At 35.2% G+C, this 22,151-nt stretch overlaps 5 protein-coding genes and 1 long non-coding RNA gene across 6 annotated transcripts; 3 read left to right on the top strand and 3 right to left on the bottom strand.

Annotated features, from left to right (window-relative positions):
• The first annotated feature begins 2,206 nt into the window (after positions 1–2,206).
• LOC133791280 (uncharacterized) lies at positions 2,207–3,457 on the top strand. Its single transcript, XM_062229209.1, has one exon. It carries the CDS (start codon positions 2,207–2,209, stop codon positions 3,455–3,457), a length of 1,251 nt encoding a protein of 416 aa, XP_062085193.1.
• A 33-nt stretch (positions 3,458–3,490) lies between these two features.
• LOC133791279 (uncharacterized) lies at positions 3,491–4,240 on the top strand. The gene has a single exon (XM_062229208.1). It carries the CDS (start codon positions 3,491–3,493, stop codon positions 4,238–4,240), a length of 750 nt encoding a protein of 249 aa, XP_062085192.1.
• A 1,335-nt stretch (positions 4,241–5,575) lies between these two features.
• LOC133791278 (uncharacterized) lies at positions 5,576–6,919 on the bottom strand. Its single transcript, XM_062229207.1, has 4 exons — positions 6,531–6,919; positions 6,368–6,452; positions 5,792–6,276; positions 5,576–5,717 (listed from the first exon to the last, which is right to left on the bottom strand). Exons 1-4 carry the CDS (start codon positions 6,917–6,919, stop codon positions 5,576–5,578), a joined length of 1,101 nt encoding a protein of 366 aa, XP_062085191.1.
• Positions 6,920–8,407: 1,488 nt separating this feature from the next.
• Positions 8,408–10,472, bottom strand: LOC133790458 (uncharacterized). Its single transcript, XR_009874014.1, has 3 exons — positions 10,373–10,472; positions 8,867–8,937; positions 8,408–8,667 (listed from the first exon to the last, which is right to left on the bottom strand). It is a non-coding gene; the product is annotated as an uncharacterized LOC133790458 (long non-coding RNA).
• A 1,137-nt stretch (positions 10,473–11,609) lies between these two features.
• Positions 11,610–13,190, top strand: LOC133791277 (uncharacterized). Its single transcript, XM_062229206.1, has one exon. The coding sequence runs from the start codon at positions 11,610–11,612 to the stop codon at positions 13,188–13,190; it is 1,581 nt and encodes a 526-aa protein (XP_062085190.1).
• Positions 13,191–14,840: 1,650 nt separating this feature from the next.
• Positions 14,841–15,505, bottom strand: LOC133789384 (uncharacterized). Its single transcript, XM_062227228.1, has 2 exons — positions 15,221–15,505; positions 14,841–15,143 (listed from the first exon to the last, which is right to left on the bottom strand). The coding sequence occupies exons 1-2, from the start codon at positions 15,445–15,447 to the stop codon at positions 14,990–14,992; spliced, it is 381 nt and encodes a 126-aa protein (XP_062083212.1). The 5' UTR covers positions 15,448–15,505; the 3' UTR covers positions 14,841–14,989.
• Positions 15,506–22,151: the final 6,646 nt, after the last annotated feature.

Below are 22,151 nucleotides of genomic sequence, written 5' to 3'. Positions count from 1 at the left end.
CATAAACTAACTTTTATACAAAAATATGGGAAAATAAATCCATAAAAGTGAAAATTATTAAAAATAGCCATAGATTAACTTTTTTTGAAAAAAAAAGCCATATTTTTGCACACTCTAATAAAAATCTCATATAAAATGTAATTTCCTCTTATATATATATACACTTTTTGTTTTGGGTTTGGTTTGAACCCATACCTTTTAGTTACAAAACTAAAGGGGCCACTACTAGGCTGAGCAAATGGTGGTATATTATTAAATTAATTATATGGTTTGAGAAATAATGAAAAATTCAATTATATTTGATCTCCAAAAATATATACAACACCTAATTAAATAAAAAAAATTAAATAGTTCAGATTGGATGAAAACTATGTTGGAGAGTGTTTTGTAAAAATGACCTAAATGGAAACTTTTATTAGGCAAATAGCTTTTCAAAAAAATTTATTAGCAAAATGGCTTTTTTTTTAATTAACAAAAAATCTTAATTAAAACTCATTTAATTAACATTAATGTATATTTTTTGGCTGACTCCTCCTGAACTAGATTGAAAATAAAAAAGAAACCCTAGGAAAGAGAAATCCTCATACACTCTTGAACGTAAGTGTCTGATTCTCCTTTCCTCATTTATTGTAAAGGTTAGTACTTTACTTGAATCTCAGTTTTTACAATTGGGTATTCATTATTTCAAGTTATATAACTATATTTAGCATAAATATACATTTTTCTGCCGAGAAAAATGAAATGCTAGTGTAAAAATAGGTCTAACTCGAGGTTGAAGACAACCTGGCAATATGCGACCCTGTGTGACAGTCTCTTAGTGCAATTTTTAGCAGTGACTAAATTGCACTAAGCGACCCTGTGCGACCCATATGGGTCTCATAGGGTCGCTTAGTGCAATTTTCAGCAGTGACCAAATTGTACTAAGCGACCCTGTGCGACCCATATGGGTCTCATGGGGTCTCTTAGTGCAATTTTCAGCAGTGACCAAATTGCACTAAGCGACCCTATTTGATTCATAGGGTCGCATGGGGTCTCTTAGGGTCGTTTTGTATGTTTTAAAATGAACTTGTATGGCTTTAAAGTAATTATAAGCTAATTGATATGTTATTTTTATGGGGCCCTTGGCAAAATGGCCTCTTTTGATAGTGCAATTTGCACTATGGCCTAGTTTCAATAGTTTTTAGCTAAATGACCTCTTTTATTAATGAACTTTTTATATTACCCATTTTACCCTTAAAATAAAATAATAATAAAATAAAACAAAAACCCTAATAATAACTATCATCTTCTTCCTCTCACCCATCCACTCACACCCATCCACAACCACCCATAATAATCCCCCCCACCACCACCACCGCCCCCTACCGCCGGCGAACACTGTTCATCACCGGCTGCCACAATTTCTCCACAAATCCAGCCACCACTCATTCAAAAGGTTGGTTTATAAAGCTTTTTTTATTTTTATAAAATATGAGATTTTTTATATTGTTTTTGTAGATTTAAAATGCAAAATGATTGTTTTATTATGTTGAAAGTATAAGTAAGGATTTAGGTTTATTTCTGGAGTTTTATGGAGGTTAAAGCTTGAAAATCTGAAAAAATTAATAGTGGTTTCGGTTATTTTCGAAATAGAAAAACTCAGAATTTTTCGACAGCTTGTCTAATTTTTCGACAAGGAGTCTAAATTTTAGACTAGTTGTCTAAATTTTAGACCAGTTGTCGTATTTTTTAGACCACCTGTCTAAAATTTAGACAGGTAGTATAATTTTTAGACGGGTTGTCGAATTATCAGACAGGTTGTCGAATTTCTAGATTTTCATTTTTTTATATAACTTTTTAATCAAAATAATATCAATAATTTATATTTGTTTATTGTATTATTATTTTTCAGATGTCTTTAAAAAATATTGTAATATTATGTGATGGAATGTGGAAAAAGAATGAGGACTCGTGGAAATGGATTTCAAATGGCTCACGATCAAGATCAAGTTTGGTACAAACTAACCTAACTTATGAGGAGTTAGTTGAACATATTTATGAAGTTACAGAAATCGATCGCAACCTCTTCGATATAGAATTAACTTACAAGATAACAACAATGGTGGAGATTGAACCAATTGCAATAAAAAATAGTAGAGACATTGTTAGTTTCTTTACATGGCAAGAGCGTGATTTGGTTCCGTTATGTGTGGGTTTGATCAAGAAGATGGAAAATATGCTCATTGAGGATAAACTTGTTACTAATATTGATTCTACTACAAATATTGATTCTATTGCAAACATTTCTACTGATGATGATCTTGATGATGCTGGTTTAAACGATGATAATAATGTTGATTTAGATGATGACGATGATGACAACGACAACGACAATGATGATGATGATGATGAGGGGGAAAGAAACAATATTGATGATGGTTTTGTTGAGATAAATTTGAATGTCCCATGTCTTGAAAATAGAACTTTTGATGATTCCTTTGACGATGCATACATATGTAATGTTCCTGATGCTAGTTCTGCACCTCACACTCTTGAAGATAACCATTTACCACTTCCTCGTGTATCCCCTAGTGATCATTGTAATGAAAGAAGTCATGTTAGTAGTACACCAAGCTCAAATGCAACAAGTATTGATGAAGATGTTTTTTGTGTTGGTCAATATTTTGTGGATAAGAAAGAGTTGAAGATGAAAGTACACATGCTTGCTATACGACGAAACTTTGAATTCAAAGTGAAAAAATCAAATAAGAAATTAGTGGTTTTGGTTTGTGTTGACCCCAATTGTAAGTGGAGAATTCGTGCGACAAAGACATGTGCAACGGGTTTGTTTGTTATTCGCAAGCATTGTAATGAACACACTTGTTCTTTAGAAATGCGACAAAATCATCATCGGCAAGAAACTTGTTCTATTATTGCAGAGCACTTGAAAGCGAGATATAAAGGTGTGAAAAAAGGTCCAAATCCAGCACAAATAGTTAATGAGATGAACAAGAATCTTGGTGTAAAGTGTAGTTATTGGAAGGCATGGAAGGCAAGAAAGTGTGCACGTGAACTTATAAGGGGTTCAGCGGCAAACAGTTATCCAAAACTTCCCTCTTACTTGTACATGGTCCAAAAGTCTAATCCTGGTACGTACACTAGATTAATTGTTGATGAAGAACAGAAATTCAAATATTTATTTTTGTCTTTGGGAGTATCCATTAGAGGTTTTCGTTACATGAGAAAAGTTATATCTATTGATGGAACTCATTTGAAAAACCAATTTGGAGGAACTTTACTCATTGCAACTGCACAAGATGGAAATTTTCAAATTTATCCTCTTGCTTTTGGTATTGTTGATTCTGAGAATGATGCATCTTGGAATTGGTTTTTGACATGCTTACGAGATCAAGTGCCTGATACTACTGATTTAGTGTTTATATCTGATAGACACAAAAGCATAATAAAGGGAGTTTGAAATGTATATAAAAATGCTTACCATGGAGCTTGTATGTGGCATCTTGGACAAAATATAAAGACAAAATTTAGTGGTAAAGGTTTGAAAAAGTTGTTTGAGAAGACGGCAAAAACGTACAGAGTTTCAGAGTTCACAAAGTTATTTGCTGAGATTTCTACAAAAAAACCAAGTCTGGCAACATACCTGAAGAATGCATCTTTTGAAAGCTGGTCCAGATGTCATTTCCATGGTAATCGACACAACATCATGACCACCAATAATTCTGAGTCATTGAACCAAGTTTTTAGAGAAGCTCGAGAATGGCCCATCATTCCTTTATTGGAGGAAATTATCACTACACTCTCCAGATGGTTCTATGAGAGAAGGACAAATGCAAATTCTTGTCCAACACCACTTACAGTTGACGCAAAAGATATAATGAGACAAAGATATGAACAATCAAGGTACATGAGAGTTACACCCATTAATCTAAGTGAGTTCCATGTTAAAGGTGAGCCACTAGACGGTCTAGTTAATATTGAGGAACATTCTTGTACATGTCGAGAGTTTGACATTGATAAGATTCCATGTATTCATGGAATCGCTGCAGCAATGCATCGTGGAGTAGATGTTTATAGTCTATGCTCAAAATTCTACACGACTGAATTTTGGAGGATGGCTTATGCAGAATCTATTTACCCTTTACCACCTGAAATAGAATGGCTTCTTCCAGAAGAGGTTAAGTCTCAAGTCGTTATCAAACCAGTTAAGTTAATTCCCCCAGGGAGACCAAAGAATAAATGAATTCCTTCGAGAGGAGAGTTTCCAAAGGAGAAGAGTAATTCTACACCTGAATCATCATCAAAGAAAGTAAAGGGTAAGGTTTCTGATGTTGATGGGGGAAAAAAGCAACGGAAGTGTTCCAATTGTGGATGTTATGGGCACAACAAAACCACATACAAGAAGTGATTATTTTTCAATTTATTTTGGACTTGGTTTGATGTGTTAATGTTTTGATAATATTGTGTGATTTCATATTTTGGACTTGGTTTGATATTGAAATATATGTTCTTTTATTGTGTTATTGGAGCCTTTTTAGACATTTCAAACATTTTAAACAGGCAGTCGAAATTTTAGACAAGCTGTCGAAATCTTTAGACAGGCAGTCGAAATTTTAGACAAGCTGTCGAAAGTTTTAGACAGGCAGTCGAAATTTTAGACTAGCTGTCAAAATTTTTAGACAAGCAGTCGAAATTTCAGACTAGCTGTCGAAAGTTTTAAGACATGTAGTCGAAATTTTAGACTAGCTGTCGAAAGTCATGACTAATTGTCAAAAATGTATAATGAATTAAGATCCAATTCGGCATGATAAAGTGTTGTTCTAATACTATAAACACAATCAGCATAATAGTACCTCAATAGATTATCTACCACTCAATCATTGATCATCATAGTAGTTTGATTGAAATATGTACCACTCAATCTGTAATCATCATAATCTCATAAAGATTAAGTTTTGTTTAACTTTATAAAATGTTAGACAAGTTGTCGAAATTCATGGCTAATTGTCAAAAATGTATAATGAATAGATTATCTTCCACTCAATCCTTGATATATGTTCTTTTATTGTGTTATTGGAGCCTTTTTAGACATTTCAAACATTTTAGACAGACAGTCGAAATTTTAGACAAGCTGTCGAAATCTTTAGACAGGCAGTCGAAATTTTAGACAAGTTGTCGAAATCTTTAGACAGGCTGTCGAAATCTTTAGACAGGCAATCGAAATTTTAGACAAGCTGTCGAAAGCTTTAGACAGGCAGTCGAAATTTTAGACAAGTTGTCAAAATTTTAGACAGGCAGTCGAAATTTTAGATTAGCTGTCGAAATTTTTAGACAAGCAGTCGAATTTTCAGACTAGCTATTGAAATTTTTAGACAGGCTGTTGAAATATAACACAAAGAAGTCTGAAACAGAAACATCCAACACAAGTAGTCTATAACAATTTGTGGTATACCAGAACTGTTTTATACATAAACAAAATACCATTCCATTGCCTTTGCCTTTGCTAATAAATATCCAATACAAGTCATACTATAAGAGTTTGATACATAAACAAAATACAATTCCAGATTTTCCTTTACTATGGATCCCAATCTCTATTGTAGATTTCACATGACATTTTTTTCCGAAAGAAGACAATATTGTCATCGTGAACATAATTCATGTTTAGCCCGCACATGTCGAACTCGATATGCTTGATGGAAAATATTCCACAATCTCCGCTGCATAAAGCAATTACAATTATATAACTAAGTCAAAATTAATCAAATCACATACAAATGTTCGGATGAAGTACCTGGATTGGTCTTTAGGAATGTCACACAACCTTCGACATGTAAATGGCTCAGGAATTTTGTGAAGACGACCCATAAACTTACCACTTTGACGAAGCAAGTACGGTAGCATGCACCGGAAAGGCTCCAAGTGTTTGACCAATTTTCGCTCAGGTGTGAGGTTTATATTACTATCAAACACTACAATCTCCCACTTCTCCAACTTGACTGCCAAAGATACCCAATGTTTGCCTTCGATATTTAGTGGTGCGTAAAGTGTGTGAACATTCTCCCAAGCCTTTCCTCTAAGTGGTTTCTCACCATTAACATACTTAATAAAAACATCATCAAATACAAAGTCCTTGTAATTTTTACCTAAATTGAACTTCTCCCAATGTCCACAAAGCCACTGAGAAAAGAATTCATCAAGAATGGCGACATTCTGATCAAAGAGGTCATGATACTTTTGTGACCTTTTTCTCATGCCCCATAAAGCCTCATCTATATGCTGCATTAGTAATATCATTTTAAAGGGTAGCGTAAGAAAACTTTCATTTATAATATTTGAACAAGTAAAATTAAAATACAATTATACTAACATCAGTAGACAGCCATGTTGCTGGGGTAAATAACTGTTCGAAGTATTTCCTTTGGTAGTTGCCGGTTCCACAGTTAATTAACATGCTACACACATCAATTTTTAAATTTTGTTAGGCCTGTAAAGACAATCATAATGCAAGGAAAAATATTAAATTAAAGTACCTTGTGTTGTTCTCATTGAACCACTTCATAAAAGCCTCTTCTTTGTGCTCATCAATCTTGCGAAATGGATCAACTTTGAACCCTTCACCTTTTCTAAATTTTCTCCTTTTTGTTGGGTCTGTATATGGTGTCATTAGGGCAGGAGCATGTTTCCTTCTTCTCATTGGCCTAGGATGAGGAGATGTGACCTCAACTTCATTTTCGTTATTGCAAACAACATCATCACCATTAAAAGTAGGTGGAGTGACATAGCTATATGCATCTCCGCACTCACCACCACCAACTTTTATGCCATTATGTTTAGCCTCCAACTCAAACTCAGGTTGATTAGATTTACAACCAGAACTACGAACCATCATTGATAACACCAAGTCCAATTTGGAGTCCATTTCATCTTGTCACTTCATCAACTCATCAAAACGAGTGTTCATTTTCTTCTCCAAATCAACCCATAACTTTATCACATTGCCCGAATTTTGATTTGGATTGACATTTGAAGCTGAAGGGCACATTTTTTTATCATCTGAAACATCAACCTTCTCTTCTTCCTTATTGTATTCACTCAAAACAGGACTGCAAACCTTAAGTTTTTTAACAAAGGTATCAATCAAGTCATCGGCTTTATCATTCAATAACTCAAAATCCTTCATGTATGGTTGGCACTTCTCTAACTCAGAAGCATGGAGGATATGATGTACGTCAATCTGTCAAACAAACATATAACGACTTAAATTTACCTTACCCATATTAAAATTAAATTCACGCATCACCAAAATGGTAATTTTGACTTACTTTTCCATGAGTAAGCTTCAATGCCTGACTAATCTCTTTGTATTCGGGCTCTTTTGCTTCCCAATGTAAGCAACGAGGAGTCACATTTCCTTCTTTTTGGTTTGCAAATAAATTTCCAAGTAAAAGTATTGCTTCATAAATCCAAACCTAAAAAACCAAAAATCAAAAGAGATAAATTAGACAAACTAAAGACAAGATACTGATGTTTAAATTCATTCAAATATATTATTAAACAACTAACCTGAAAAATATAAGGAAAACCATATAATTTGTATGATTCTTTGCTTTTTTTCCCACCAACCTTATTTTGGTACTTAATAGACTTTTTCTTCAAATTCGTCTTCAAACTATCTAATGTGAGATTATAACATAACCTACCCCATTGATAGTTGTTAAAGACATCAAAGTCCTCAACAATACCCATGTTTTCCTCCCCTATAGGTTGTGCAAGCTCATGTGCAAGCACTACTCCTTCCAAACAATAAAGCAAAGCAAGTCTCAAATGATCCCGATTTTTCTTTATGTATTTCTTCTTTTTTTTCAACTCCCCTACTAGATTTTCTTCACTCATATCCACAAACATAGTTTCCAAATCTTTAAGAGTAATGTGTCCTTCTATGTCCCTAAAATACTCTTTTTTAAGCCTATTACCCTTTCTTAGACTACTCAAGTTTGGGTCATTGGATTTTCCGCAATTAAAGCCACTAATCAATGCAAACTCGTGCATTGAAAACCTAACAGGTTGACTATCAATATCAAACCATAACTCATTTTCTTTATTAGTTTGTACTCGCCTATGTAAAAGAAAATGTATCAACTGCCCACTACTCTTCGCTAGATCGATTAGTTTAAGAAGATGACCAAAACAAGAAGCTGTGAATGCTTCCAAATCTTCATAACAAAGTAGTGATCGTATATTCCTCAACACTTGTATCCTGTAGGCTACAGATACACGACTTGTAAAATGTTCATTCTCCATCAATATCGGTCTTAGTGATGGTATGTCTAAAGATTTCACCTGTAAAATTATAACATTATGAATTAATTATATTCTTATTCTTACTTATCCAACAATGATATCATTCTATTATTTATTTATATACCTTAGACAACAGTGGTGATGGTTTCAATGAATATTTTTCATTTGTCTCTTCTCTTGCATGTATTGAAAGAGAAGATGATTTTTGTGGAGACTTTCTAATTGCTTCTTCTATTGCTTGAGTTGGAGGAGAGGCCGATGTCATTGGAGACTTTTCTGTTATTTCCTTTATTGATTGTTTTTTAGGAGATGCCACTAATGAAGTGCTTGAACATCCAGACACCATTTTTCTTGTAATAATACTACCTGTAGAAATATTCAGCAAGACCTGAGACAAGTAATTTACAATTTGACAGTCCAAAACTAAATACCTATTACAAAGAATGAGACAAACAATTAACAGTAAATGACAAGAAATCTAAAAATCAATGAGTTATGCATATAAGTCATAATCCTTCAAGGCCGCAAGAAATTATTTTCCCTTAGTACTGGCTGTGTATCAAACCTGAAACTCAGGAATAGGTCACTTGAGTTCCTCAAAAGTGTATATCCTCCAAATTGCAAAAGAGTAAGAATCTGCATCATAAGAATACAAATAAATGATAAACAAAGAGTACTTGGTAATACTCTATATAATCAGTAAAAGAAAACATATTAGGCTTGCGGAAAAGAGCCGTGGCCGATGTGGCTGTGAGGAAAAGCCATATTAGGCTTGCTGTAAGACTACTTAACACTAGCCTGATCATCATTTTGAGAATTAATTGATAGTTTTCAAAAGTTATAAGGTAGTGTATTAGCAGCACTCTAGCAGCACTCTAGAGTTGCACAATAAGAATAGGTACAAAAGGAAGTACAAAATATATTAGCAGCACTCTAGAGATAATTAAGACTTGGAGAATGCAAACTTTTTAGGGATTATAAAAAGGCTTTGAAAAATAAAGGAGTAGTAATGCATAGAAGTAGAGGGACACGACGGGAGTGGGCAGAAGGAATCGATACCCCGTCACATAAGCAAATTAAAAAAAAGCTATAAAAATAATTCAATTCACTCATTTATCTCACTGAAGCATTCCATCAAACAGTTATTATGCATTATTTGAGAAAAGCTTAGTAATATATTCAAACATGCAAACAAGACCAACTTCAGTAGTAAGACTAACAAAACTTACAGATGAAAAATCAAAAAAGTATCACGAGACGAAACAGAGAAATGGTGAGAGTGAGGGTATTTATTTGAAAAGTGAGACTAGTGGTAATGCTAAAGTGATTACTATTTTGAATATAACATTAATCTATAGTTAGTCCTTTTGAAAACTAAATAAACAAGTCTGTTACGTTTTTCATCTGTGCAAATTAATCACTGTAATTATATATATGTGTAATTAATCACTTCTGAAATGTGTAATTAATCACTGTAATTATATGTGCAAATTGGTGTAGTGAATTAACAAACAACTACATAAACACACACATATATATATAGAGAGAGAGAGAGCAACAGAGAGACGGGAGGGAGGGAGGGAGGGAGGGAGAAGAGTGACTAAAGGAGATGAGGCATAAACACACACATATATATATATAGAGAGAGAGAGGCATAATCACTGTAATTATATGTGCAAATTGGTGTAGTGAATTAACAAACAACTACATAAACACACACACATATATATATAGAGAGAGAGAGAGCAACAGAGAGACGGGAGGGAGGGAGGGAGAAGAGTGACTGAGATGAGGCATAAACACACATATATATATATACAATATATATATATACACATTCATAGGTGGATCGCATTAGTGGAAGGATTTTTGTACTTTGGAATGTCTGAATGAAAAGTGCCATAAATGCAGTACATGCACTAATGTTCCAGCTAACTCTTTATTGGACTCTATTATATCCTGACAAAACATTTGATCTAAAATATATATATATAGAGAGAGAGAGAGCAACAGAGAGACGGGAGGGAGGGAGGGAGGGAGAAGAGTGACTGAAGGAGATGAGGGGGCATACCTGGGTCTCCGTGAGAAGACCTCCGTGAGTGCCGGCGCACTATGCGTCGCCGTGAGCCGTGCGTGAAGGAGACGAATCTGCCGTGAGGTGAGCCGTGCGTGAAGGAGAGAAACAGAACAGAGTTTTAGGATTTAGGGATTTGTGGATTTTAGGGATTTTTGATGTTTTAGATTTTTTTTTTTTATTTAATTTCTGTCAATGTAAATGAAAGGGTAAATGAGTAAAATTATACCCACTCATTTAAAAAAGAGGTCATTTACCTAAAACATTTTGAAAGTAGGTTATTGTGCAAAATGCACTATAAAGGGGGTCTATTTCTACCAATTTCTCTATTTTTATTTTATACTTGTTAATTTAAATATTTAACTTTATGACAGATATGGATTATGCCTTTATTTGCATGGACTATAATGGTGAGTGGAAGATTGTAGATAAACGCATTTGGGAATGGTTTGGTACTGGTTGCAACAAGGGATTTTTGGTTGATAGAAGCATAAAGTTTCATCAATTAGTGGATAAAGTCTACGAAAAAATAGGTGTTGATCGAAATTTGTATGAAATTGAAATTACTCATAAGTTAGTTAGTGAAACATTTGGTAAGATGGCACCAAGTCAGGTTTGTAATGATTCTGATGTTGAGGATCTTATGATATTCTACAAAGATAAAGACGCGATTCCTCTATATGTGTGCGTGAAAAAGAATAAAGGTAAAGGAAAGACAAATATTGTCAGTGATGATGATGAATTTGGTTGTGATGATAGTGGTTTTGATAGAGGAAGCTTTTATGATAACTATTTTGGTTGTCATATAATTGAACAAGTTTCAAATGAAGATCTAGTGCAGAACAATGGAGACATCATTGGTTCCAATCCAACACCAAATGATATAGTACATGAGGGAGGTGACAATGTACTCGAGGAATATGATAAATTAGTTGAAGAAAATAACAATGTAACCGAGGGAGGTCACAATGTAGTCGAGAGCGGCCAGATCATCCCTTATCAAAATTTTGATATTGGAGAATTTACCAGAGAAGCAAGTCAAAATAGTGGGAGACACAATGGATCTGATTTAAATGTGGGTAGACACTTTGCAAGTAAGGATGAATTGAGTTATTATCTTAGTGTCATTGCCATTAATGGGAGATTTGAAATGAGAACAATAAAATCAAACAAGTCATTGAAGGAAGTTCGTTGTATTAGTGAAAATTGCTTATGGTGAGTACATGCTACAAAGATGAAAGATTCAGAATTCTTTGTCATTCGACAATACCATGGTCTTCACACTTGCTCATTGATGAACCGAAATGCCAATCATAGACAAGCATCCAATCGTGTTATTGGTGCTCGTGTCCAGGGACACTTAAAGAACAATAAGGATCCACTCAACCCTAGAAGCCTCGCGGGATTCATGCGCGAGGAAATGAAAGTTCAAGTCAGTTATTGGAAGGCTTGGAAAGGAAAACAATGGGCTCAAAATCTTATCAGAGGAACAGCAAAAGAAAATTTTTCCTTGCTCCCTTCGTATAGTCATATTTTGAAGCAGGTAAATCCAGGCACAGTTACCCACAATGAACTTGATTCAGAAAATACGTTCAAGTACTTTTTTATGGCATTGGGAGTGGCTATAAGAGGGTTCACCTACATGAGGAAAGTAATTGGTATAGATGCGGCTTGGATCAAAACTAAGCATAAGGGTGTGTTATTAGTAGCAACTACACAAGATAGTGAATATCATACTTACCCCATTGCATGGGGTTTGGTTGATAGTGAGAATAACGCTTCATGGACATGGTTCTTAGAGAAGTTGAAGGAGTTGATACCTGATAGCTCAGACTTGTGTTTTATTTCTGATAGACATCAAAGTATCGAACATGCAGTGCGTCATGTTTATGTTATGGCTTCTCATGGGGCATGCTATTGGCACGTAAAGCAAAATATAAAACATCGTTTCAAAAGCGCTGCTTCGACTAAATTGTACAAGAAAGCTGCAATTGCATACCGTATCGAAGAGTTTAATAAACATTTTGACCATATTCGCAAAATATATCCACGTGTTGCTAAGTATCTTGAGAATGATGTCAAATTCAAAAAGTGGTCGAGAGCACATTTTGGTGGTAATCGGTATGAAGTTATGACCACTAACATAGTTGAGACTGTGAATAATTTGATGCGAAAGGCAAGAGAGTATCCAATTATTGCTATGATCGATTTTATCATAAGCACCATGGGACAGTGGTTCCTTTCTCGTCGTCGAGAAGCATATGTTGTGACAACTCCATTGACACCGAAGAGAGAGGAAATCTTAAGAAAAAGATGGGATGAAGTTGGTTCATTGATAACACTCCAATTAAATGAGAATGAGTACAATGTAATGTGCGGAGAATTCGATGCAATAGTGAATTTAAGGTCAAAAAGTTGTACTTGCAAAATTTTTGATATCGAGAAGCTTCCATGTGTTCATGCCATAGCAGCAGTAGGAAAGTCCCAACCTCAAAATACTGGGGAACTTATATATTCGATGTGTTCAAAATTCTACACTTTGGAATATTGGTTGTTAGCATATGCTGAAACGATCTATCCTGTTCCTCCAAACTCACAGTGGACCAACATTCCTGAAGATGTTACTGCAATACAAATGATAGCACCACCTGAAGACAAGACTAAAGGGCGACCAAAAATCAACCGCATACCTTCCCAAGGTGAAGTTTCTAAGAGACAATATAATTGTGGGGCATGTGGGCAATCAGGACATAATGCGCAGAAGTGTCCAAGTTGTCATGCGCCATCAGATGTTAGAAGCACAACTAATATGTGATTTATTATTGTATAGTTTTGTAAACACTATGTTCACAGTTTCTTCTTTTAATCTATGTAAACTCTGTTGAGATTTATCTTTCTCTTAATCTATGTAAACTTTGTTGAAATTTATCTTTCTTTTAATCTATATAATCCAATGCGGCCCTTAGGGTCTCTTAGTGCAATTTTAGGGTCTCTTATAAATTATGTGTAAATTCTTCAATGCGACCCTTAGGGTCTCTTAGTGCAATTTTAGGGTCTCTTATAAATTAGGTGTAAATGCTTCAATGCGACCCTTAGGGTCTCTTAGTGCAATTTTAGGGTCTCTTATAAATTAGGTGTAAATTCTTCAATGCGACCCTTAGGGTCTCTTAGCGCAATTTTAGGGTCTCTTAGTGCAATTTTTGGGTCTCTTATAAATTATGTGTAAATTCTTCAATGCGACCCTTAGGGTCTCTTAGCGCAATTTTAGGGTCTCTTAGTGCAATTTTTGGGTCTCTTATAAATTATGTGTAAATTCTTCAATGCGACCCTTAGGGTCTCTTAGCGCAATTTTAGGGTCTCTTAGTGCAATTTTTGGGTCTCTTATAAATTATGTGTAAATTCTTCAATGCGACCCTTAGGGTCTATTAGCACAATTTTAGGGTCTCTTAGTGAAATTTTTGGGTCTCTTATAAATTATATGTAAATTCTTCAATGCAACCCTTAAGGTCTCTTAGTGCAATTTTAGTGTCTCTTACTGCAATTTTAGTGTCTCTTAGTGCAATTTTAGGTATAAATCCTTCAATGCAACCCTCAGGGTCTCTTAGTGCAATTTGAGGGTCTTCTGTAAGTGATGTCTATAATCAATCAATTTTCAGCAGTGACCAAATTGTACTAAGCGACCCTATTTGATTCATAGGGTCGCATGGTTGTCATATAATTGAACAGATTTCAAATTATGTGTAAATTCTTCAATGCGACCCTTAGGGTCTCTTAGTGCAATTTTCGGGTCTCTAATAAATTAGGTGTAAATTCTTCAATGCAACCCTTAGGGTCTCTTAGTGCAATTTTAGGGTCTCTTATAAATTAGATGTAAATTTTTCAATGCGACCCTTAGGGTCTCTTAGTGCAATTTTAGGGTCTCTTAGTGCAATTTTAAGGTCTCTTATAAATTATGTGTAAATTCTTCAATGCGACCCTTAGGGTCTCTTAGCGCAATTTTAGGGTCTCTTAGTGTAATTTTTGGGTCTCTTATAAATTAGGTGTAAATTCTTCAATGCGACCATTAGGGTCTCTTAGTGCAATTTTAGGGTCTCTTATAAATTAGATGTAAATTTTTCAATGCGACCCTTAGGGTCTCTTATAAATTAGGTGTAAATTCGTCAATGCGACCCTTAGGGTCTCTTAGTGCAATTTTAGGGTCTCTTATAAATTAGATGTAAATTTTTCAATGCGACCCTTAGGGTCTCTTAGTGCAATTTTAGGGTCTCTTAGTGCAATTTTAAGGTCTCTGATAAATTATGTGTAAATTGTTCAATGCGACCCTTAGGGTCTCTTAGTGCAATTTTTGGGTCTCTTATAAATTATGTGTAAATTCTTCAATGCGACCCTTAGGGTCTCTTAGTGCAATTTTAGGTATAAATCCTTCAATGTAACCCTCATGGTCTCTTAGTGCAATTTGAGGGTCTTCTGTAAGTGATGTCTATAATTAATCAATTTTCAGCAGTGACCAATCAATTATATCATTACAGTTTGATCATTTAATAATATTGTATAAGAGATACATAACACCAAAAGCGAATGTTCGTAACAAAAAAAAAAAAACAACATATCTAACTAGGGATCTGCACTACCTACATATAATTGAACTGCATATGCTTGTCTAAAAGTATCTATGTTGTCGTCGTTTAGCAACGTTCTAACTGACTCGTTGCACTTACCAGCGATGTGCATTTCCATTGTCTTCAGCATGAATATACCACAATCTCCCCTATGAAAGACAATGTTAACTATATTAGTATTATCTTTAAAAGTTGACTCATACATGTAAATTTAAATGAAAGTTACATTCTATTGCTTTGAGGAACAGTATCTGCGGGGGCAACTTCTATCTTCATGAAGTACTTACACTGAGCACAAAATTCATTAAAATGACCACTATCACGAAGTAATAGCGGAAAATATTCGGCAAGTGGTTGCACTGATCTTTCCATTGCTTCTATGGAGATCCAATAGTCTGGATTGGAGTTATAAATCCATATTGTCCACATTCTAATGTCTACTACCAATGCCATCCAATGTTTGTTATTATTGTTCCATGGCACATAGAAGTAATTCACTTTTGGCCAAGCTCTCCCTCTAATGGGTCTGATTGCATCAACAAATGACATTAGCTGTGGAGATTTTTTGTATACTACAGTGCTAGTCTCTCGAGACTTGCAATATAACTCACGAACATATTTCCCAAACTCATCAGTCAAAATGCATCTATCTTGTGGAAAGATGTCTTGAAATTTGTCAATTCGTTTTCTAAATATATAGGTTATTTCATCCACATGCTGCCCAAAAGCATCAACTATTCAATATTAGTTAAGCTGAAAAATAAAGCTAGTATTAACTAATTATTATGAAATAATTGAATGATAAAACTTACCTCGCTATCAATATGAAAGGTGATAACAAGTTTCGAGCACATTTTCTTAATCTCAATGGTCGGCCATCTCGAACTACCTGTTCTACCTCATCACCAGGTTCTTCGTTACCAACCCCTTCATAAATAATTGATGGTGGTGTCTCATAGGTATGTGCAGGTGAATGAGATGGTGTGGTGATGGCGTCTCTGGAAGGTTGTGCAGCCATATTAGTTACCTTGGGGTCACTATCTATATTATGCTCTCCTTGGGGTGTGGTGAATCTATCTTCAAAGTTTGCATGCGCATTGGAAGGTGTATCCTACAACCATTGAGTAACAAAGCATTTAACTTATAATTAAGAAATAAAGAATAATCAGAAGCTAAAGTACTTGAAAAGTTACCTGTGGGTCTTCACACCCAGAAAAATGTGCATGCACAGGTCGAAGGATGTCAATCAAAACATCCAACTTTTCCATTAATGCCACATTTCTCTCTCTATTTAGAAACTCACTTTCAGAGTTGGCTGCCATGATTGCGTCATGCCTCTCTTTATTCAATCGTTCCATCTCCTCATACCTCTCTTTATTCAAACGTTCCATCTCCTCATACCTCTTTTTATTCAAACGTTCCATCTCCTCATATCTCGCTATGTGTAGTTTTTCTTGGTCAGCCATGAAACATTTTATTGATTCCAATAATTCACTATGAACATGATCAGTTGGGGCAGATTGTGAGGATGGCACAGGACGAACTGGAGTGAACTGAGGAGGTGGCATAGAAGAATCTACAAATATCTGGTTTGAAGGACCCTCTGAGGATGGTGGATGAGGAGATGGAGGTAAGGAATCTGGCGTAGAACAACTCGTATTATTGTGGGCCTCTTCTCCCACAACAATACGGGGATTATTACGCAGGATGACATTGCCGCCTAAAAATGAAGAAATCTGATCTATAATGTCATCTGCATTGTCTACATAGCTATGAAGCCTTTCATAGAACAATTGTACCTTCTCTTCCGCACTTGGAACTAGAGTAGGTCGCATAAAGAATTGGAAAACCAAATAAAGAAAAGTAAAATAAGTTAACATAGCCAAATATATTTGCGTTTTAAAAAATTCATAAGCAATTTTTATACGTGGATAAATACCTCATCATCTTCTTCTATTACTTTGGATATTCTTGCAACTGTGATATTTTGGACCTTAACATTTATATTCCAACCAATCCATCGTGGAATATGATTTCCTGGAATTCTTTGTCCAATCATTTCTCCCAATTTCGGCATTGCTTCACAGATCCATATCTATAAGAATAAAAATAAAAATTGTAAGCATGAAAAACATATGTTAAGCCATACTTATCAAAATTTAGATACACAATTTTATATTTTTTTACCTGAAATATCCAAGGACAACATATGAAGTTCCACCTGATCATATCTACATTATGATCTTTCTGGAACTTTACACGAGTAATTTGATCTACAATCTTCTCATATACCAGCCTCTCCCAAGGATATTTATCAAATATTTCCAAATTATCCACTAGTCGTAGCCAAGATAAATCTATTGTGGTACCGACACTTGAATTTAACAGAAATGCACTTAGTAGGTAGATAAAGCATAGCTTCACTCTGTCTTTCGTTCTCTCCTCTTTTGGTATATTATCTAGCACATTTGCTACATCCTCTATTTTTATAGACCTATCCTTGAAGTACTTATTCTTTAAATTGTTGTTTGATGAAACCACATTTAGTTCTTCAGGAGTTAACTCGCCACTAGTGTATAATCCAGATACTATTGCAAACTCTTGGATAGAGAATCTCACAGGTTTGCCATTTATCAAAAACCACAACTCATGCTTTTTTTGACAATTTATCCTCCTTGCAATTATCTGGTGCGATAAGGTCCCCCAAAACTTCCCTTTCTGTTGACTGTCTTTTTAGCCAACGACGTGAGGACGTCAAATACGACAAACCTTCAAGAGAATGTAAACGACAACAGACGGTATAAACAAGAAAAGTAAATAACACAAGAGATTTTTATAGTGGTTCAGCCCCGATTGTCGGTAATTGCCTAATCCACTTAGAGTTGTGATTTATAGATCCGTACTCAAGATCAGATGGACTGAGCCAATTGAGTTTCTTCAGTACAGATTGTGAAAATACAAGAATTCTCTCTAATTTCAGCACTTTCTCTCTCTAGAATAGACGGACTCAATTTTCTCTCTCTAGAAAGAAGAAGCAGAAGAAGCCCCTCTCTCATCCCATAAACTCTCTATTTATAGGCCTGGGATCCTCAACTGATATCCCCTTATGATAGGGATATTTTATTATATTTATTACATTTAAACATTCAAAATTCGAAATGTAACAAACCCCCCATTTGTGGGAAGAATGAGAGATTCCCGCGTATGTTGTTGGAGTTGTGTCTGACTTAGTCTCCTCTAGCTAGTTGGTCCACCTCCTACTCACTACCCATGCAAGTGCTGGTTGAACATGCATGGTGGTAGGACATGTTTTTGTGGGTTGAACGTGCTTGGTGGTAGGTGATAACTCTACAAATTAGAGTTATTTTACCATATTTTATATGCTAATTGTTGCTTAGTTCTTGAGTTTTTAATTAACTTATTAAGTTTTTAAGTAATTTTAAATTTATTAGTCTCATTTTGATTTTATATAATTTTGTGTGTTTTTATAGTTATTTTGTTGTAAAATATTGTAGTTTAATTATTTAAAATTAGTATTGTTAGTTTGAATGCTAAAAATATGATTTTATTGAAATTAAATGTTATGTAAATTAAATTTTAATTAATGTTTTCATGGGAGTTATATGATATATTTTATTAATGAAAATATTTAATTTTAATTTAGTTTATAATTTATTGTGTAGGAAAATTATTGCCCTTGAAAAGCAAGAAAATCAAAGGAAAGATGGTAATTTTGAAAGAAAGTAACAAGAAAAATGGTGTTTCTCCAAAAGCCCAACCACGTGAGGCCCACTCTAGGCCCAACCCGTGGCCCCCCCTCCAACACCCAGCCACCACATTGCTGCCATTTCCCTTATTGAGCCCAACAAAAATGCATTTTGTCCCTTTGTTCCCTATGACAAAAATGCCAACTTTTTACCCTTTTTCCTACACATTTTCACCACAACATCATCATTACACCCTATAATTTACCTCTACATACCATATTTATTTTATTTAATTAATCTAATCAATTTAATTAATTTAAATTGATTATTTTAATAAACTCACTTTGGCTATAAATATGGACTTTCAAGACCATTTTTGGGGTGCTTAATGTTTTTGGTTACCATCTTTTTCTCTCATTTTCTCTCTACCATTCTCTCTTCCATTTGGGTTTTTCAAGAGCATTTTGCAAGTATGTATGTCTTTGATTTTGTAATTTCTACTCTAGTTATGTGCTTCTAATCTTTTTCATAAGATTATTAAGATCATGATGAAGCAACTTGTAACTAGATAATATTTATGTTGTATGTTGATTTCCATTGTAATACAACAAAGTCTATGGATTTTTCTTCTTCATATACTTCTTTCATCTTAAATATCTTGTATTTTAGATTGTTAGAACATATTTACACTTTGTTCTTCATTAGTGCATAAACATAATATTCTTTGTGTAAGATGTGTCATTAAATTGTACACATCCATGCTTAGAACAAAAATATTATGTTTTGCCTTATAAATAATGTTCATTGATTTATTTGTTATTTCATTAGATTGATTTACACTAAATGCTTTGAAATTATAATTTTGAAAAGTGAAGAAAAATCCTATCTTTTTATAAGAAATTTGTGCTTAAAATTATAAATCTTTTTGGAAAATGATAGTTTAAAATATTTTAACTATCACTAAAACTTGGGAATCAATATACTAATAAATATTATTAAACTTACATTTTGTGGATTCTAGTATCTTAATAATCTTTTCTTTTAACACTTATTTTCAACTCATTATTGCTTTATTTTTATTCTCTTAAATAGCTTTATTTTTCAATCTTTTATTTTATGTTCATAATATTAAAACTCATCAATCTTTGGAGCTAGGTTAGAATTTATTATTTTTGATTTAAAATAGTTTCATTTTCGATTTTAGACAACTCCTTTGAGTTCGACATCCTTGCTTACACGGTCACTATTCTATATAGACGATTCGTGCGCTTGCGATATATAAATTTTTAAACATACCCGTTTCGGGTCCATCAGTAGGACATGCACTTCTCTCCTCTAACATGGCACTCTCCTCTAGCATGCCATGTTCCTCCTTGAACCAATCTCCTTGGCTTCTCCTCGGACCAAGGTGGTCCGAGGCAACCTCCTTGGCACCTCACCTTGGACAACATTGAGGCAACCTCCTCCATAACTTCTCACCTTGGACAAGGTCAAGGCATTCTCCTTATCAAAATCTAAGTCTCCTTCCTCTTGCATGAGACTCCTCCTCCTTAGCTACTTACCTTGGACACGTTTGAGCCAACACTTAGGAAACCTTGGGAGGCTTGCCTCCTACACATCCTTGGGGTCTCTTAGGACCACATCCTCCTTGGGGTCTCCTAAGACCACTTTCTCCTTGGGGTCTCCTAAGACCACTCCCCTTAGCTCTCCTAGAATGCATTCTCCTTAGCCTCCTAGGATGCATTCTCCAATTTTTGGGTATAACACTTTCCAAGGGAGGTCCAACAAATGACCCAACTGGCTGTATTTTCTAAAAACAATCTTGTCAGTTTTTGATAACCAAGAATTTATTTTTTCAAATATTTGCATCGAAGACCTAATGGTAACTTTAGATTTCGTTTGAACATTCTCATTCATAATAACTGTCGGGACACAAGGAAGCTCTGTTGTCAAAATAGTTCTAGAAATCTGAAATTTGCCAAACAAACAAAATACAATGTAAATTAATGTAAATAATAAGTGCAAATATTACAAAATTGAAATAAGACCCTAAGTTGGGTTAGGTCTCTGTAACGCCCTGGCTACCCCAAAACAGTTACGGTGAACGGTGGACCGGAAATTTGACTCGTTACCCGAGTCCTTTGGTCAAAAACGTGCTCTAAGTATAATTAACAGGTTAAGGTATAAAACCAATAAAAACGAAATGGAGATTTTATTACAAACTGCTCTGCAGAGCTAAGCAAAACATTTACAAGTGGTTCTCAGTACAAAAAGGTCACTATAGTTGTAAAGTTACAATTCCGCCGACCTAAGCGGCAAAATAGGGTAAACCCCCTAGTTCCTCTGAGAACTCCTTGGTCGTGGTGGTCAAGCGGCCGCATATGTACACAACACCACATCAGCTCTCCACTCAAGGCTAGGTGAGCTTTTCTTTCCCTTTACCTGCACCACATAGCACCCATGAGCCAAAGCCCAGCAAGAAAACATAATACTTTTCATAACATTATCAAATGATTATCATTATAACCATACTGAGCATAAAGCTTTCAAACCAGCGAATGAATATCATATGATTTTAGCGGGAGAGTGGCTGCTAGGTAAGCCACTAGCCTCCAAGCTCTCTTTCCTAGCGGGAGAGTGGCTGCTAGGTAAGCCACCAGCCTCCAAGCTCTGTTTGTTCATCGACCCTCAGGGTCGGTCAGGCATTAATGCTCTTTGAGCCATTCAATGCTAATGGTCGATTAGATCTAATCTCTGTTGGCTCGCGTGAACCACGCTAAGTCCATCCTTGACTAATAAGTCAGCGCTAAGTGACCAGTGTCCAGTATCACCGCCGAACTTGACTAATAAGTCACAGCTTCACAGCTGACACTAACACCTTTGCCAATTCTGACTGACAAGTCAGTGCAACGTGACCAGTGCCCAGTACCACTGCCGAACCTGACTAATCAGTCACAGCTTCACAGCTGATACTAGCACCTTTGCCAAACCTGACTAATTAGTCAGTGCTATGCTCAAGTGAACAACATATGCTAAGCATTCCATGTTCAATCCATGTCCATATTACACAACCAACATGCCTCACAAATATCCATGCATGTCACACTTGGGGTGCAGTTTTCTTACCTTTGATTCGAGCTAGAATGAGCAAAAGAACAACCTTTGAGAACGGTTTAGCTTTTAGTCCTTTAGCGGTTACCTAATCACAACACATTTGGGATACCATTAATAACCAAGATGATCAAGGGTCTCAAACCATTATCTAACCTCCAAGAGATCAATCCAAACTAATCCAAGTAGCAAGGACACTCCCGAGGCCTAAAACTAAGTTTCCAGGGTCAAAATGAGCAAACGAGGCGAAAACAGGGCAAGGGCTGCGGCCCTAGCACCTTGGGCCGCGGCCCCCAGGGTTCCCAGAGGCTAGGGCTGCGGCGCCCTTCATCAAGGGCC

The sequence above is a fragment of the Humulus lupulus genome, chromosome 7 (assembly GCF_963169125.1).
Source record: "Humulus lupulus chromosome 7, drHumLupu1.1, whole genome shotgun sequence".
In the NCBI taxonomy this organism is placed as follows: Eukaryota; Viridiplantae; Streptophyta; class Magnoliopsida; order Rosales; family Cannabaceae; genus Humulus; species Humulus lupulus.
This window is presented reverse-complemented; position numbering and strand designations above follow the sequence as displayed.